Below are 18,848 nucleotides of genomic sequence, written 5' to 3'. Positions count from 1 at the left end.
TGAGTACCTATGGCATACGCATGGAGCAAATTAGGGTCCAATAAACTAGCAAAATTTCTGCATCTGGATGTGAGTTGCTCCTTATGTCTCTTGTCTCTTTCATTTGTTAATATGTTTATACTTTATATATTAGGCCGTGAAGAAAACCAATCCAATTAGATGAATATTATTGTTAGAAATTTTGATTTATGTGGAGGAGCGTTTAGGCTCCCCGTATTTGATGAAGTGAAAGACAACAATGTATACATGTTTGTAAGTGGCTTTATTATCCAAAAACCCATACTATCAATTTGAATTTGGATTAAACTACGTTGTATGCACAAATTAATCGGTAGCAATTACAACATCAAGTAGCTGCAATTGCAATTGTGTATTGGAATTATGTATGAGTTGCAATTTATCAACATTTTGCAAAAGAATGGTCCCCAATATTATTGGTAGATAGCATCCATATAGGTGAATGCTATCCTCTATCCACCCATTTTGATTGAGCTTGTTGTCATCTAGATCAATGTACAAACTAAGCATGTGACCATCTGGCTCTTGTTTTCTCCCTTTTTAGTTGACATCTCATAACAAATAACATATCAATTATTTTGTCAAATGTTTGCTTCATATTGCTGCCCTCTGTAATTGTTTGTGAATTATCTTATGTGCAGTGTTACATATCAAATAACCAGAATACCATCTTATTTTAATAAAGTTAGTCCCACTTTACAATATCTGTATATAAAGAAGTACTCAGTATGTTACAAGTGAAGCTCTTATTAAAAGAAAATATGCGTATTTCCATAGTACTCCCTCCGTTCCATAATTATTTGAGTGGTTTTAGTTCAAATTTGAGACCACGACAATAATTATGGAACGGAGGGAGAGGGAGTACTTACCAAGCATTCATATTTCCCATTTGTATGTAGTAGGTTTTCCCAGAATTGATTCTGTGTTTTCCTTATCTTTTCAGGTTTCAATTTTGTTTGCAGTAGTTTCAGCTAAAACTAGAGGTATGATCATCTGAATATTTCTTAGACTTTGGTTCCTTTAATTATTTAGAAATTCATGGAGCAAGTTTGGGGTTGTGATGTTTCTGTATGAATCTTGTGGTTATTCCATTTAACATATTATATTTTTGACAAGTGATTTCATCTGTCCGCTTGCACTATTACTACAATTTTCTATAATGCAACTCTATTCAGATATCCGGCAATATATGTCGTAGCTGTTCACTACTTTTGCTTATTATACTGACACAATATGTGCATATATGTAAATAATAATAGAAGTTTGAAAAATAACTTGCTGGTTGGGTGAAAAACAAACTGAGTACTCAGAGCAAGAAAAGAGGAATGTACTCAAAACTTACCCTCAAGATCCTAATGTTGGTCTCAGAGCATAGGCTAGGGTTTATATCCTTGCGGCGATTCCCCGCCGCAAGTCCACCTTACCATTGATTCTTGCCGTCCCATGGATCGATCGTCACCAAACCCTTCCACCCAAACTTCCCTACCTTCGCCTCGGTTTCCCGGCCGGCGGGGTTTTAGGGTTGCACGTGGTGCAGTTTTCTGGGCCGTTCGTCATGGCGTCGGCGTCAGACGCGTTCTCGTCCACAAATCGCGGATCCCAAGGGAAAGATGATGACTTGGGTGATTTCTTTGATAAGTTAGATCTGCAGGAGGAGGAGTTCGAGGATGTTGTGGTCGAAGAGGAAGCCCCGGAGCTGCTAAACGAAATTCGTTGGATAGCCCTAGCTAGGGTTCAAACCACGAAAACCTTTAGCCAAGCGGCCTTCTACAAAGACATGCGCGCAGCGTGGAACTGCTCCCAGGCTGTTCGGTTCAGGCCAATAGGCCCTAATCTTTTTGTGATTCAGGTGTATTGCCTTGGTGATTGGGATCGGATCATCGACCAAGGACCATGGCTGTTCCGTAACATGGCGGTCCTGCTAACTCAGTATGATGGATTTACAAAGGCTGAAGAGGTACCAATACTGTATATGCCAATCTGGCTTCAGATCCACAAGTTGCCAAATGGTTATTGCAGACACGAGCTAATCGTGAAGCTCTTGTGATCTGCTGGAGAAGTGCTAGAAACCAGGATTAATGGTAATTCTCGTGGGGATTACGTGAGGGTCAGGGTGAGACATGATATCAGGAGGCCCCTTACTAGGTTTGTTAGCATTGTTAAAGGGAAGAACCGTAGTGTGTATGCGGTGAGGTATGAGAAGCTTGCAAGATTTTGTAGTGTCTGTGGCATCATTGGGCATGAGCATAATGAGTGCAGCAATGGGGTGTTTGAAGAGAAAGATCTCAAATTTGGGGTTTATCTGTATGCAGAACCTCCGGGCCGTGTTCGTCAGGATTGGGAGGGGAACCGTAGTGGGAAAAAGTCCAATGCTGATTTATCAACTCCCAAACCAGCAGCAAGGAAGGCCGAAGGACTGGGTGACGGGGAGCTGAAGGACATGGCGTCTAGTCCGCATAAACCATCCCAACCTATAGATATGGAGCTCGACAAGACATCCCGCAAGCGGCTGAACATGGAGGAAGGGGTAGTCACACCCCAGGAAGAGGGTTTATCTATCCCTGCTGGAGGACAGCTGCTGATCACTGATGGTAAAGAAACGGTAGAGGCAACGTCTCCGAGTAACAGCTCGGGGGGTAAACGAGCTAAGCTAGCTGGTGATCAGTCAACATCTGAAAATATTTCGGCGGGCTCCCAGGCGGAGCGCCGCCTGTCCCAATGAGTCATCTATTTTGGAACTGTCGGGGGTCGGGGAACCGCCGAACAGTTCTTGAAGTTGGGGCTCTTGTAAAAGCCCATTCCCCAAGCTTGGTTTTTCTTGCGGAAACACGACAGCCAAGTTCGAAAGTTGAAAGAATGAAGTGGAAGCTAGGATTGAGAGGTTTTTCTGGTGTGGACTGTGATGGAAGGGGGGGGGTGGTTTGGCACTCTTCTGGGATGAATCCCTCCATGTGACAATTCTTGACTCTTGCAAAAGATACATTGATGTTAGTATAGTTGATCAAGGCTCTGGGAAAAGTTGGAGGTCCACCTTCGTATATGGGGAACCACGTGTTGAACGGCGCCATCTTATGTGGGAACATTTGATCAGATTAAAGGGGATCTCGGCCCTGCCGTGGGTAGTTTGTGGTGATTTTAATGAGGCTCTGTGGCAACACGAACATTTCTCGAGGACTACCAGAGGGGAGAACCAGATGGAAGCTTTTCGGGACACCTTGTTCGTCTGCGAGCTGATAGACCTGGGGTTTTCGGGAGCACCTTTCACATACGATAATGGCCAGACTAGGCAGGGTAATGTCAGGGTGAGGCTAGACCGGGCATGTGCAACGGATGAATGGCGGGAGGAGTTTCCGTATGCAAAGGTGCAACATCTGATTTCCCCTCGTTCCGATCACTGCCCCTTACTGCTGGCCCTGGATGTCACCGAGGATCGCAGGTGCAAGGGATCTCCAAAATATGAGATCATGTGGGAGCGAGATAAAACACTACCGGATGTAATCTCGCGGGCGTGGTCGCGATCACGTCCCGAGGGTGATTTGGGTAGTGTGGCCAAGTCTCTGAAGACGGTCATGACAGACCTTCGGAAGTGGAGTAAGGAGACTTTTGGATAGGTGCAGAAGCAAATCGAGAACTTGCGGACAGAACTAGAATCGTTGCAGCTCAATAGCATGGATCGTACTCTGATCCGTCAGAAGATGGCAACCATGGATGAGCTGTTATATCGGGAGGAGATGATGTGGCTGCAGCGGAGCCGTATTGTCTGGCTGAAGGAGGGGGATCGAAACACAAACTTCTTTCATCGGCAAGCGGTGTGGCGAGCTAGGAGAAACAATATTCGGAGACTATAGAAGGTTGATGGGTCGTGGTGCAATTCCCCATCCAATATGGAACGTATGGCTGCATCTTATTTCAAAGAGGTGTATATGAAGGACCCTACGATAGTCCCGGAGGCAGCCCTTGCGGTGATAGAACCTACTGTGTCGGATGCAATGAATGAGAGCTTGCTTGCACCCCTTTCTGACAAAGAGATATCCGATGCGCTCTTCCAAATTGGCCCGTTGAAGGCACCAGGCCCAGATGTTTTTCCGTCCCGTTTCTATCAGAAAAACTGGAGTTGCCTCAAGGAAGAAATATTTGCAACTGTTCGACAATTTTTCATTACTAGTCATATGCCAGAAGGGGTCAATGATACTAGCATTGTTCTGATCCCAAAGATCCAACACCCGGCATCGCTAAAAGACTTCCGTCCTATATCCTTATGTAATGTGATATACAAGATAGTGTCAAAATGCATGGTAAATCGTTTAAGACTGTTCCTTTCAGAGCTTATTTCTGAGAATCAGAGTGCTTTCATCCCAGGTAGATTAATCTCAGACAACTCCATTATTGCCTTTGAGTGTATCCACCATATCCAGTCTTCTCCAGGGAACAAGGATCTTTGTGCTCTCAAGCTGGATTTATCAAAGGCTTATGACCGAGTTGATTGGGACTTTCTGGAGCAAGCACTCCTGAGATGGGGTTTTGCTCCACAATGGGTTAAGCAAACCATGGAGTGTGTACGGTCGGTGCAGTATTCAGTGAAGTTTAATGGACGTCTCCTGGAGCAGTTCTCCCCCTCACGTGGTCTAAGACAAGGTGACCCATTATCACCCTTTCTATTTCTGTTCGTGGCTGATTCCCTATCTTCTCTGATTAATAAGGCAGTCCAACAGAGGGGAATAGAAGCTGTTAAAATTTGTAGAAGAGCTCCAGCTATCTCACACTTGTTATTTGCGGATGATTCACTGCTTTTCTTCAATGCAACTACTGATTCGGCATCGATTGTTTCGGATGTTTTGAGCACTTATGCCTCAGCTACGGGTCAACTTATTAACCCTTCTAAGTGCTCCATCCTATTCTCCGAAGGTTGTCCATCTGAAGTTGCAGAGCAGATTAAGTTGATCCTGGGTATCACACAGCAGGAATTTGAACCAAAGTATTTGGGGTTACCAGTACCAGAAGGGCGTATGCATAAAGGACGCTTTGAATCCTTGCAATCAAGATTGAGTAAGTGCTTGGTGGATTGGAGTGAAAAATACTCTTCCTTTGCGAGTAAGGAGGTCCTTATAAAGGCTGTGGCCCAAGCTATTCCGGTCTATGTTATGAGCATCTTTAAGCTACCTTTCTCTGTTTGTGATGACCTAACTAAAATGATGCGACAGTACTGGTGGGGAGTGGAGAATGGGAAGAAGAAAATGACTTGGGTTGCTTGGGAGCGCATGACACTTCCTAAAGCCCAAGGAGGTATTGGTTTCCGAGATATGCGTGCCTATAACCAGGCATTGCTAGCAAAGCAGGCTTGGAGACTTTTAACATCACCAGATTCGCTGTGCGCTCGACTCCTCCGAGCAAAGTATTTTCCTAATGGCAGTCTTATGGATACAGTTTTCCCGGGTAACAGCTCAGCAGTTTGGAAGGGCATTGAGCACGGGCTGCAATTAGTTAAACGTGGAATGATTTGGCGGGTTGGCAATGGGGCAAGTATTCGAGTTTGGAGGGATCCTTGGATCCCTAGGGGTCTTCCATTTACTCCTATTCTACCTAAACGGAACTGCCGTCTTAACAGGATCCAGAACTTCCTTGATGAGCGGGGGAATTGGCAGCTAAACCTGCTCCACCAACACTTTTGCCAACCCGACATCGAAGCTATCCTGAAGATACGCACCTCCTCTAACCAGCAGGACGACTTTATCTCCTGGCCTTGGGATAAATCTGGGAATGTTACTGTCCGTAGTACCTACCACTTTGCTATGTCATCGGTAAGGGACCAGGTTAATCCCAGTTCTGCAAGCGATGCACCCACGGGCGATCGCCCGATCTGGAAGTTGGTGTGGAGTGTTGATGCTCCCCCCAAGATGAGGCATTTTGCATGGCAGGTTATCTCAGGCTCTCTACCCACAAATGCAGAAAAGTTCAGACGTCACATTGGGAATTCCGGCCACTGCAGTATCTGTGATAGAGAGGAGGAATCGTCATTTCATGCTTTGTTGGTCTGCCCTAATGCCGCTCTAATGTGGGATGCAATGCAGCTCTCGTGGCCACTACCTAATCGGGTGGATATTCCTTGCACTGGATCAGAATGGCTACTGCATTTGCTTGCTGACTCACATGAAGACATCAGAAGCAGGATTATTATGGTACTTTGGCGAATATGGCATCTTCGGAATGAGCTGATGCATGGCAAAACCACCCCCCCAGTGGATACATCCCGGTCCTTTCTCTCTAGCTATTATAATACGTACAAACATATCTCGTTAAGTGTCGACGAGATCCTAAAAGGAAAGACTCCAGTGCTCGATATGGGGCATCAGCCAGTTCACCGAGATGTTCCTAAGTGCAAACTGGTTTGGCCACACCCAGCAGAACATGAGGTAGCACTGTCAGTTGATGGATCATTCCAGGCTGTGGATGGATCGGCTGGTTCGGGCATGATTTTGCGGGACAGTAAAGGAGCGGTAATATTTGCTTCATACCGTAAGCTGTTCCATTGCAATGATGCCCTCGAAGTTGAGCTGCATGGAATCAAAGAAGGGCTCCAGCTAGCTACGGAGCATTCTCAAGCTACACTTATCCTTCAATCCGACTGTGCAGAGGCAATCAAGATGATTGTCAATGATTCCCCCAACAGATCAGCTTATGGACACTTGGTGGCGGATATCAGGGAGTATATGAACATTAGGGCTTTTGTTCCTCTCAAAATTCTCAGAGAACAGAATAGGGTTGCACATTGTTTAACGAACTTTGGTAGATGTGGTGATAGCACAGCCTACTGGTTGGGGCGTCCACCTCCATGTATCCGTAATTTAGTCGCTGATGATTGTAACACTATCAATATGGAATAAAAATCCCTATGTTGTCTCGCAAAAAAAAAAAGATCCTAATGTTGGTCTCAGTTCTCAAACTACTGTTGCGCTGCTCGCTGAAATGCACTTTGAGCACATTTCTTTTATCACCATTGTGTTGTCAACTAGAGCTATCTATCTTCTGCTGATCTTTCTTATGATCTCTATGGCATATGCTTGTCTAGGTATGACGGGATGGCCTATGGCAGTAAGTTATTCTCTTCACTGGAGGAGAGGCACTTCGCCGCATTTAGCAAGCTGATCATCATCGTCCTCAATCCCTTGTCATACATAGCTGCCAGTCATCGTTTGAAAGCCGTATCACTGTGGTATTGTACTCCATATTATTGTAGATCATTGCAGTATTGTACGTCTGCTAAACAATGTTTCTTGGTTCATGAAAACTTTCGCGCTGAGAATTATTCCAAGTTTCTGATCGACACGCTAAAATTGTTGTGCTCGTGTTGTGAAATGATGACTCGCAAATCTCAACCATAGGTCCATCGGCTTATTGCTAAGAACCACACGGCTTAGTTGCTCAGAAATGGAAGTACGCAAACGAAAGTGCTACCGTGAACCCAAGCTCACATGAAATTGAGTTAACAGTAAATTCCAACAAAAAGATATTATTTTTTTAAGATGTGTTTTTTTTTACAAGAAACATTGATGCTTTTTTTTACACGCTTGCAAATTTGGAGCAGATTTATTTTGCCCACACCCCTAAAAATCTACACGTGTATGGAGAAAACATCAATGCTTCTTGCCAAACAAAATAGAATGTTTTGTGCGTCCGGACTTATGTGAGCTCGAGCTCACAAACTCCATGTCCAATCCGCAAACAGTTAGAGCAACTTCAACGGATCGATCCAAACAGGCAGCGATTTTGTCCGTTTTTCGTTCGTTTGGGTCGTTTGGCCTGTCTGTATCCCTTTTTTTAAATGGATCAATACATACACTCAATGGAAAGCAAATGAACAGATGACAATAGAATAATACTCCCTCCGTTCAGAAATACTTGTCCTAAAAATGCATGTATCTAGACATATTTTAGTTATAGATACATTTATTTTATTCATTTCTAGGACAAATATTTCCGGACGGAGGGAGTAGAAGAAAGATGAATGAGAGTAGATCGACGAATTAAATAAACAAACAGAAATGGGTGGATGGCTGTGTAACAAATGGGTCAGACCAGCCACACGCGGACATCGAAAGGGCGCGCCTCCGCTTCGCGTTCGTACCGATCCATTTTAGTCCGAAATTTGGCGTTCGTGCCGATCTATTTTAGTCTGAAATTTGAGCTAGAAATGGATCAACGCAGATGCATTTTAGCAATGGATCCGGTGATTTAATGAAGTCCGTTTCGGTGATCAGCGTTGGAGTTGTCTTAAGTTGCTCCCAACAGATGTTGGAGGCAAACAGTTGTATGCCGAAATAGATGGAGGTTGGCTTTAGCAACATGCTGACACAACTGTGGAGAATTATCAGTTTATCACCGAGAGTAAACATAATATAATCAACCAATTCAAATCAGCACAAACACTACACAAGATGAATATAGTCTCAACAGGTATACAGTGTATATATATATATATATATATGGTCTCAACAGGTCTGAATGGTACCATCCATAAAGTCTGAGATAACAGAGTATACACAGAGAACAGACTGTCCACTAGAGCAGAAACACGACATAATAACACACATCTCCGAAAAAGCAAAAGCTCAACCATGAAAAATTCAGAAGTCACGCATATCACTTACTGTTCTTTTTTTAATATATATAGTTTTTAGTTTTTAGTTTTTTTGTTTTTTTTTTGGTATGTCCATCTATATTTTCTTTTTTTTATGCTCTTTTTTTCAAACAAACAGTATCTTCATTCCTCGTCCGAAGTACCCCTGAGTAGAAGAGTTGAGTGTGCCGTAACCAGTGAAAACTCGGCATATCTTTGTTGTGTATCAAAAGGTATCGCTCCTGAGTAAACTTCTCTCGGTCTGCTGCCCAAAAATGGGTCCACTGCCATTGCTGTGTAGTCCTCTGAAGGTAGGTGCTTGATAGCCTATACTAACTGAAGTTGCTGATCTAGTAAGGAGAGCTTCACGAGGATAGTATGTCCCCTCAAGTCCAACAGATTGAAACTGAGACGCCAATGAATCAATGTTGGATGTCACGGGGGAACGTGAACCAGAAAAAATTCCAGCAGAATAATTTGATCTTGGAAGCAACCAAACCTCCCATCTTACACGCCTCCGTATTTTGTCACCCTGACAAAGCAGAAAAAAACTGAGCCTTTCATCACCGAAAAGTGTGGTGTGACTGGTAGTGCGTCACCAACGGAATATTTAGATAATAAAGAGTAGTCATATTCAGGTTTTGTTTTCACCTATGATAAATACAGAGCAAAAGGGAGCATGTGACGTTATACATGTATGACTGAGGAAAGCAGCAAGTGAATTGGAATGTGACTGGTTCAAGCGACCTTCATTGCAAGTAGTTTTACTTCATAAGAATTGTAGCAATAAGCTGCCAATTGCAGTAGTGTTAGAAAGTGCAATCTGACATGCCAAATTGCGGCCTAGAGTCATAATTTTCTTGTTAACCAAAGGAACTTTGCAAGTGAAGGTGTGGTGTTCTATTCATGTCAAGAAAAATAAAAAATAAAAAGACAGTCTAGTGAAATATGAGACCCTCTAGAATCATAAAGTGCTATAAGCAATCGCTTCAAGATCTCATTGTGTGGTTGACCATCAAGGATACTAATAGAACTCCTCAAATAAACAAGAAGGATAATCTGGACATAAACAGGTCATGCACTCTAATATTCTTACCTAATTTTCTGTAACCAAAGGTGGACTTACAAGCTATGTCCCGCTGGTAGTGCATAAAGAGTGACGTAGTAGTCCATAATAGGAGATACAAACTTTTTGAAATGAATCTAAATCAAGTTTTTGTGAAGATTGTATTTGTGAAGATTATAGACCAAGTTTAGCATTGTTGATGGTAAGTTCAGAAAGAGAAGCCATTTTCTTTGGTACAAAAGCATATATCTTCAGCATGGCAAGATACTTTATGTATAACATCAACCAAACAAGTTTAGTTTTTTTAGTAGAAGTTACATTATGGCACATGATGTCAGCATTTGATTACCTGTACTTCCACCACAGTAGACTGCATGACTGTATCCAAGATAAACTGTAAGCCATTGGTCAAGTTTTTGACTTGCCCAATACGATATAGGAGCCTTTGGACCTGTGCAAAACAATTTAGTTGAGAAATCTGTCCTTTCTTTCTAAAAGAAAAGGCAAAATATATTTCTGAATATTCTGGGTAGAGTTGTCTCATTTCATTATGCTCAGAAAGAAACACCGTCTTTACTAGGCAATACCCCTTTCATATAGCAACAGATGTAACATTCAAAAACAAAAGGATATAACAACAGATGTACAAATACAATTTCTCACAGCTATCAATGCTTAATCATGTATAATGTAGAATAAGGGCAAACCATCATCCACACAATACACCTGGCAGCTACAAAACAAAATAGAGTAGCAGAAAAAAGAAATGCCCCCTTTCGAACTATAAAGCTCCAAATATTTTAACGAACCCTTTTTAGCTCTACAATGAAAGATTGTGCAAGCCACTTTCAGACTAGTTGGTGTATGGTAAGTGTCACATGCTAGGGTTGGTAAGGATCTGAGGACCAAGGAGTGTAGCAATGGGGGTATGGCTTCAAGGAGTGAATCTAGACCCATGGCTCCGGGGATGAGAGGGAGCAAAGGTTGGGGACAGGGATTATATTTTTACTAGTTGACAATTCTCATTGATTGCATAATAACATGGATAGAAAAGTCTGACTTGGTGCTGGAGAAGAGGATACCTAGTTTCCTAACAAATCATATTCATACATTCCCAACTAAATCAATCTCTTACCTTGCAAGACTGTAATTAGTGAAAAGAAACACAAGATCATTCACTTGGCAATCTTATGGGGCATAACACTATCTTGCTTGCCTCGACTATTAAAAATAAATGCACATCCAGGACAGAATGCCGCAAAAATTCACAACATTTAAGCAAACAAATGACTAATCCAGAAGACAAGCATAACAGACAATAAGAAGTTTTCAGGTCAACATGACAAGAAGATGAGAGACATGGAGATGGTATTCTGGATGCACAAGAGGAAAGGCAACCATTCTCAACCTTGGGAATAAAAACTAGGAATCTAAACAAACAAAATCTACTGATGTCTGCACCAGTTTTTGCTAGCAGTATGCGACTTCAAGTTTATTGAGTACAACATGAGAAAGCTTAATCACATCAAACAGTCATTGCTGACAAGAGAGGGAAAAAATGAATAATACTCCCACCGGTACCCTAATAGTTGTCATTTTAGATCTCTATATGCTGACAACTAATCTGCCATGCAATATTTATATTGTTGAACCAGTATGGGCCTGTCCATTACTACTCTAGCCCATAGGGCCCAAGCCCATGTGGAGGCTGACCCAGAAGAGGGCGAGCGCCGCAATACACGACAACCAGCTACAGGAAGGCAAGCTCTCAAAATTCAGTATGGTATCAGGTCAGGGGTAGTCGCGCCGGCCGCGGACCTGGACAACAGCGGTGCAGCTGCGCGCGGCGATGTGACTGGAGGAGGTCGACAGCCGCGGGCGGAGCTGCTCTCTCCCTTGAAGAGCCGTGTGCTCGAGGAACAGCATGCACGTGAGCGGCGCTGCGGCGGGTGCTCATGGCGCGGGAGCTAACCACACTGCCAGCGGAAAAGAAAGCAGTGAGTTGTAAGTTCATCTATACTATGAAGCAGAATCCTAAGGGGAAGCTGGAACGGTATAAGGCCAGATTGGTCGCCAAAGGATATAGTCAAACTTATTTAATATCATAAGAGCGTCCAAGTCGTCCGCCTAGACGCCAATCTGCCCGCCTTAGACAAATCTGGACGCCTCAGGCAGGAGCAGGGGCAGGGGCTTCAGGCGGGAAACAAGTCACTGGCAGGAACAAAAGGACGGGAACCAGAAGCTCTCGTGTGCCAACAGTTACGAGCAGGGGGAATCAGAGAGATCGAACCAGTTTTCCCCCACCTGGACCTTTGGTGCGGCTGGAGTTGCAGATCTAATCTGCCCCCACATCCTCTCTCGCAGCTTGTCCCCCTCCTCTCCTGCAGCTTCACCCTCCTCTCCAGGACAACATTTGTTTTACCTCATCCCCCTACCAAATTCTACTTTATTCTGCTGCTTAAAACCCTCTTAAGGAATCGCCTGTGAGAGTCTGGCTTAATAGGAATGATAGACTACTCATATCAACAAGGAATTCCTTCTTTTCCGAGAGCCCACTCAAAAAGAACTCAAAAGTTAAGCGTGCTTGGCTTGGGGCAATTCTAGGATGGATGACTGACCGGGAAGTTGGTCCCAGGTGCGCACAAGTGAGGACAAAGTGCAAAGGAAAAATTAGTGTTGATCTGTGGGGCCAGTCTAGATCCCTCCAAGCGTAACGGTATGTTACAATTGGTATCAAAGCCGACCCTTGCAGTTACACGGGGATGTGCGGGTCGGGTGCGCAGGCATGTGTGCATGGCGCGTGTGGCCTGTTGTGGCACACGGCATGGCACATGTGCCGGACTGGACACACATACGTGTGCCAAGAGGGAATATTCTTGATGGGCTGACGAGGACATCGGTTCCTTTGAGTGGGGTTGCATGTGAGAGCCTGGCTTAATAGGAATGATAGACGACTCGTATCAAGAAGGAATTCCTTCTTTTCCGAGAACCCACTCGAAAAGAACTCCAAAGTTAAGCGTGCTTGGCTTGGAGCAATTCTAGGATGGGTGACCGACCTTGTGCATGAGTGATGACAAAGTGCACAGGAAAGACTAGTGTTGGTCTATGGGGCCAGTCTAGATCCCTCCAGGCGTAACGGCGTGTTACACTTGCCTTATGCCTAAGCGCTTAGGCGATGAGGCGCCCACCAACGTCTTGCTTCGCCTCAAAGAGTGGACATCTTGAGGTGGATGACTATAGTAACTCTAATTGGACCAATTGCCAAGATGATAGAAGATTTCGCCTCAAAGAGTGGACATCTTGAGGTGGATGACTATAGTAACTCTAATTGGACCAATTGCCAAGATGATAGAAGATTTCGCCTCAAAGAGTGGACATCTTGAGGTGGATGACTATAGTAACTCTAATTGGGCCAATTGCCAAGATGATAGAAGATTAACTTCTGCCTACTGTGTGTTTGTGTGAGGAAATTTGGTGTCATGAAGAAGCAAGAAACAGACAATGGTGTCAAGATCAACAACAGAAGTTGAGTATAAAGCCTTATCTCAAGGGTTGAGTGAGATGTTCTGGGTGAAGCACCTACTGCGCGAGTTGGAACTTCCGAGGGAAGGACCCTTGAGGGTGTGGTGTGACAATCAGTCAGCTTCTTCATTAGGGGAAACTTGATGCTGGGATCATCAACCTTGCTCATGTCAGCTCTGAGCAACAATGTGCAGATTGCTTGACAAAGGGATTGGGACCAGCAATGGGCCTGGTCCATGACTACTCTAGCCCACTCATAGGGCCCAAGCCCATGTGGAGGCTCCCCTAGAAGAGGGAGAGCAAGAAGATGTCTCGATGTGATCACCGCAATACACAAGAACCAGCTACAGCAAGGTAAGCTCTCACCATTCAACCTATATAATCACAAAATTATATATCATGGAAGTACTTTTTGGGACAAATGTACACATAATTTTCAAGTACCCAATCCAAATATATTTTAAAAATTACTAGTCAAAGTTTTGAAGTTTAACATTACTAATGTCCAAAACAGTGAGTTTTAGGGAACGCAAAATTCTAGCAAAAATATGAGCAAGACCGAAACTGTTGACTGCCCTTTACAAACCAAAGCAAAAGAACAAGAAAAAATAGAAAAAATGTTCTAGAACATAACTTGCTTTTCACCAGACATTGACAAACTGGACATTGACAAACTAATTACAAGAAAAAATAGAAAAAATGTTCTAGAAAAAATTCAAGTGAGTTCAACTAATTACAAGTTCCTTTAAAGTGGCGTCCATTGACAAACTGGACAGGAATTGCCCGAAACAGTACTTGATAACGGGTGGCATACAAAGTGTTGATACATATGCACTCTACAATAAACAATAATATAAAGATATATTGAAAAACAATGGATGGCTTGTGGAGTGGTGGGACAGCATAGATGTTACAGGTGGAGCTACAACAAACACAAACCGTCAGTCCATATAATTTTCATATAAATCTGTGATAGCAGAAGCTGAGGTGAATTCAAGTGCAATATCACCAGACCATACATATTCATAACAGACCCCAGGAATTTAGATATTATTTTCCAACTAAAAATGAAGGAATTTAGATATAATTCAGTGACAGTGCACTTCCTATATTCATGTTAACACACTGGTGGTGCACACGACCACGAGCAGTGGTCCTTTGAGTGAGGGTGAATTTTGGCATGTTCCACCTAAAAACATGACCACCAGTCTGTAAGTACTAAGTACTCCCTCCGTTCCTAAATATAAGACCTTTTAGAGATTCCATTAAGAGACTACATACGGAGCAAAATGAATGAATCTACACTCTAAAATATGTCTATGTACATCCGTAGGTAGTTCATAGTGCAATCTCTAAAAGGTCTTATATTTAGGAACGGAAGGAGTAGTATGTAAATACTATATTCCTTCTTAATGAGAAGGCAGCACTCCTGCTGGTTGGTTGAAAAAATGCAAGTAATACATTTTTTTAGCTATATTGTCATGTTAGTAAAATGTTACTATCGATGCAAGTAATACTACAACGCCAACTGCTTTTGATAAAATGTTACTATCGATGTCCAGAGAGCCATGTCCAAGTCCGTCGAATACAAACCACTAAATACAACTTCAAATTTTTATTTCCTCTATTCTGGTCATTCATCCAAACATTCCTACTACAGTCTAAAGAACAACTATGGGCAACTACAATGTTTTATTTTCTCCATTCTCTGACCCTGTTAGTCTGTTCTTTTAAGATAAAAGAGCATAAGCCTTTTTCTTTTTATCGTTAAGAGACCCTCCTGGCCCAACCCTAGACACTCTAAGATCCTTTTTCAAACCATCATCATTATGCAAAACATTTCTACTATTTAGTTGTCTTACCTAAACATTAGCATTTGTAATGCATATCGAGATTAAATTTCCATTCTCTTGAAACTCTGGCAATCAAGTACAGAAGCACATAATAAATTTCTTTAGTTTGAAGGAAGAAGTGTCAGCTCATGTTTAAGTTTCATCCAAACAGAAATTCAAATTGTCTTGGTGTACATTTCCATGTTTTGGTTCCATTTGCAAGCAACAAATGCACACATACTAAGACGGCCTATATTTTTGAATGGAAGGAACACAGATAACAGAACACAAGTGCCAATGTTAGTAAGTGATTTGCCGAAACCCGAAACTAGAAGAAAGAATCATAAGGTTCAGCGTTTGCATTTGGAAAAAACAACCAGGACTCACAGAAGCACCATAAACAAGCATTGCAGCACACTGTGCACCAAATTAACTAACTATCAACGGTAGAGTTCGAAAGTCCATGAATAATTGCATAGACTGAGGCTCTTTAACTGATGCTACTTAGAAGCGGCAATGCTACTATTTGTGTATGCCCAGTGTAATCAAGAACAGCAAAATTACACAGGATACAAGTTCTCAGCTTTCATTTTATTAAATTTCACAACAAACGGCCACATTTAAAGAGTATTTGAGTGTCTCTTCTTGTAACCCAAGAAGATACACCGATCAGGTAACAAAGGAATAAAGTATCATAAAAATAACTTGGAACAAGTTTATCTAATTTAAGATGCGCAGGAACAGAAATCGGATGCAACTTTAGCATCATGAGGTAGAGTCTAAATTTTCTAGGCTGATGGAAAGCTCTTTACCCAAGTTATATCAACCACGCCATAACTATACATCCAATGTCCAACTGATAACAAATTAACCACACTATTACTAAACATCCAATGTTAACCACACTATCACTAGTCTAAATGGGAAACCTGCAAACTCGGTTTGAATGGATCAAAAATGTTAAATGCCAACTCTCCATCTCCCACTCAATCAGCAAGCAAACAACTTTAGAAGGTGACCAGAACATTACTAGACTGCTGACAAATTTCCACATAGACTGCTGGATTATAGTAGGAAAGCAAGAAAGAAGTGGGGATTTTCTAAAATAAAAACAATGTGTAAAACCTGCAAACTAACCTTGTTAAAGCCAGCAATCAAGGACAATGGCACCCAACCATGGTCATCCATATGTCCCCTCAAGAATATGTCCTTGCACAAATTTTCATCGCTGCAAAAATTGAACACACGGCTCAATAAAATGACCGCATTGGTGGCAAAGTATTTCCTACAAATATGGACAAACAAATACCTAAAGTAGTAGTCTATCTGCACCAGTAGCTCCCTCTGAAGTTGTTCCAGTGGAGAAATTAGCATGGCTGGAGGGGTTGGTGTAGGCGGCGCAAAAGGAAGGGTTTGAAGGCCATCCGAGGTGGGCACGGCAAAATAGTAAACATGAGGTGCCATCTCTGCTGTTAAACATAAAGCAAATTAAGGTGACATAACAATTACACAAAGCCACGTTCCCACAAACATCATGCATAACGTACCAGGGAATCCCATAGGCGCCCCATAAGGTGGCGTTTGTGGAGCAGCAGTCCCATAAGGTGGTGTCTGTGGCGTGGCAGGGCCAGCAAATGGTGGCGCGGGAGGTCCCGCCGCTAAAACAGCCAGGGAAGGAGGAGCCCTAATGTACGATGGCTGGTGAACACGATGTTGGTGCCCTGGCCCATGTCCATCTCTACGGCCGCCACCACGCCGTTGCCCATCAAACCCAGCATGGTGCTCATGACCATGACGACTACCACCTCCACCATTACCCCTTCTGCTCCCCCCACCATAACTGCCACCACGGCCATGAGAATGGGAACCAACACGGCCATTCTGATGATGAACACCGGTACCATTGCTCCGGGCATTAGGGGAGTACCCTGGAGATAGCTCTGGAACAGGAGCATGCATGTCTGGACTATCATCCCCTGCAGGCATCATCAGCACACGCCGGACTGGTAGACTACTGATCAGGGCATCCTTGTCAGGGGTAGCATCCGGAGCACCGGCGGTGTCCAAAGACACCGGTGAAATCACCGCCGCCTGAGACAATGTCCACAATAGGAAGCAAAACACAATCTTGTTAGACAATAAAAAATCTAACAACAACAATCCTAAATAGATCAAACACCAAGATGTAATCCAACTCTAATAACACTAATTAAATGATTAAATCAAACACTGAAATAAACCATACAACTAACAACCCACAGTGGAAGGGAGAGAAGCATACCAGTGCGTCCTTGTCAGGGATAGCATCCGGGGCGCCGGAGTTGTCCAAAGACACGGGCAAGATCATTGCCACCACCTGAGACCATTCAGACAAAATGCAATCTCATCAATCGGTACGAAATCTAACCCCCGACAAATCCTAGATGAATCACACACTGATACGAAATCACTAAGTAAATCCGACACTGATACGAAATCACTAAGTAAATCAGACACTGAGATAACAAACAACTCACAGTGGAAGGGGGAGGAGTGGCCTTAGGCGACGCCTTGGGCGGCGTGGGCGGCTGGGGAGAGGCCAGCCCAGGAAGCGCCGGCCAGGAGTCGGCGTCCATGATGGGGCTCCCGGGCGCCACCAGCACCGGCCCGTTCTCCGGGCGCTTCCACGCGGTGGCGGCCGCCCTCTTCGCCGCGACGGGGCTACCGGAGTGGGGCGGCGTCCCCGCGCCAGCGAGGGCAGCCTGCGGGTCGGCGGCAACGGAAGCCATCCCCCACACCTCCTTCTATCCGATCGGGCGGTGCCGGTTCCGCGGGCCGATGAATAAACGCGGAGGCGGTCGACGGGGATGACGACGGCGGATGGCGGCGGGATCGGTTCTCAGTGGTACGGCATGGGTCGATCGGCACCGAGGGTTCCAAATATTGCCGCGCCGGCGGCGATCGGATCGGGGAGGGGGAGCAGAGCAGCGGGCGAGGAGGAGACGGTGGTGCGGCGCGGCGCGGCGGCTCGCTGCTCTTCCCTTCCCACGGGCGGAATGGACGGGGAGGGGATCGCCCCCTTGCCGGTGGGGCACACAAGAGGGTAGCCGCACGCAGACGCAGCCACCCAGGGTCCATTCGCACCATCCTGGGCCGTCCGATCCAGATCGATCGACGGCCGTGGCGCCTCGTGGGCCCCGGCGCCGCTCTAAAGTTGCTCGCGCTGGCGTCTGCTTGGCTGACGAGCGCGCTGGCGCCGCACCGCCTGGCCCACCTGGCTGCGGCGCCGGTGGTTGCTGTGGGTGTGACACCTCGGGGGAATGGGAAGGCCCTCCGATGGCGCATCGACGGCTGCGAGGTTGCGGAGGATCCACGTCCTCGCAAAGCGTCCTCCGGATTCGCAAATCCACCACCGGCTGCGGACCGCACACGCCGCCCTCATAATGCGCGTTCTCTTCGTTAATCAGACGGAATTACAGTAGTGGAAGATAAATGCTTTTTATAAATTATTATTAAAGGGGAAATATAAATTAAAGACCCCGCATCGCGTCCTTTTCGTGCGGCGGGCTGGCACGCACAGCCATGTTTGCATGCGATGGCCCCTCCGGTGTCATATGTGTGCATATGGCGATGTCTAGCTACAGTACTTTATGCTAAACACTATAATGCTACGCTACAATGCGTTTTGTTTACTTTGCTACTCACCTGCTCGCATTTGCTAAAGGTGGGAAGCTCATTAGCTGTATTTGAAAACTCTCATCAATTTGTTATCACCTCTCAATCTACATGCATATCAAAGATAGTTTTTTCAAAACAA

General features: G+C 44.4%; 1 protein-coding gene across 2 annotated transcripts; it reads right to left on the bottom strand.

Annotated features, from left to right (window-relative positions):
* Nucleotides 1–8,457: 8,457 nt before the first annotated feature.
* LOC123449478 (la-related protein 1B-like) lies at nt 8,458–18,121 on the bottom strand. Of its 2 annotated transcripts, none has more exons than XM_045126717.1 (7): nt 17,569–18,121; nt 17,334–17,408; nt 16,600–17,143; nt 16,362–16,521; nt 16,190–16,280; nt 10,048–10,149; nt 8,458–9,164 (listed from the first exon to the last, which is right to left on the bottom strand). In XM_045126717.1, exons 1-7 carry the CDS (start codon nt 17,818–17,820, stop codon nt 8,859–8,861), a joined length of 1,530 nt encoding a protein of 509 aa, XP_044982652.1. In that variant the 5' UTR covers nt 17,821–18,121; the 3' UTR covers nt 8,458–8,858. The 2 variants fall into 2 exon arrangements, with proteins under 2 accessions (XP_044982652.1, XP_044982653.1); XM_045126718.1 differs by having other exon boundaries at nt 16,362–16,518.
* Between the last annotated feature and the right edge of the window lie 727 nt (nt 18,122–18,848).

The sequence above is a fragment of the Hordeum vulgare genome, chromosome 4H (assembly GCF_904849725.1).
Source record: "Hordeum vulgare subsp. vulgare chromosome 4H, MorexV3_pseudomolecules_assembly, whole genome shotgun sequence".
In the NCBI taxonomy this organism is placed as follows: Eukaryota; Viridiplantae; Streptophyta; class Magnoliopsida; order Poales; family Poaceae; genus Hordeum; species Hordeum vulgare.
This window is presented reverse-complemented; position numbering and strand designations above follow the sequence as displayed.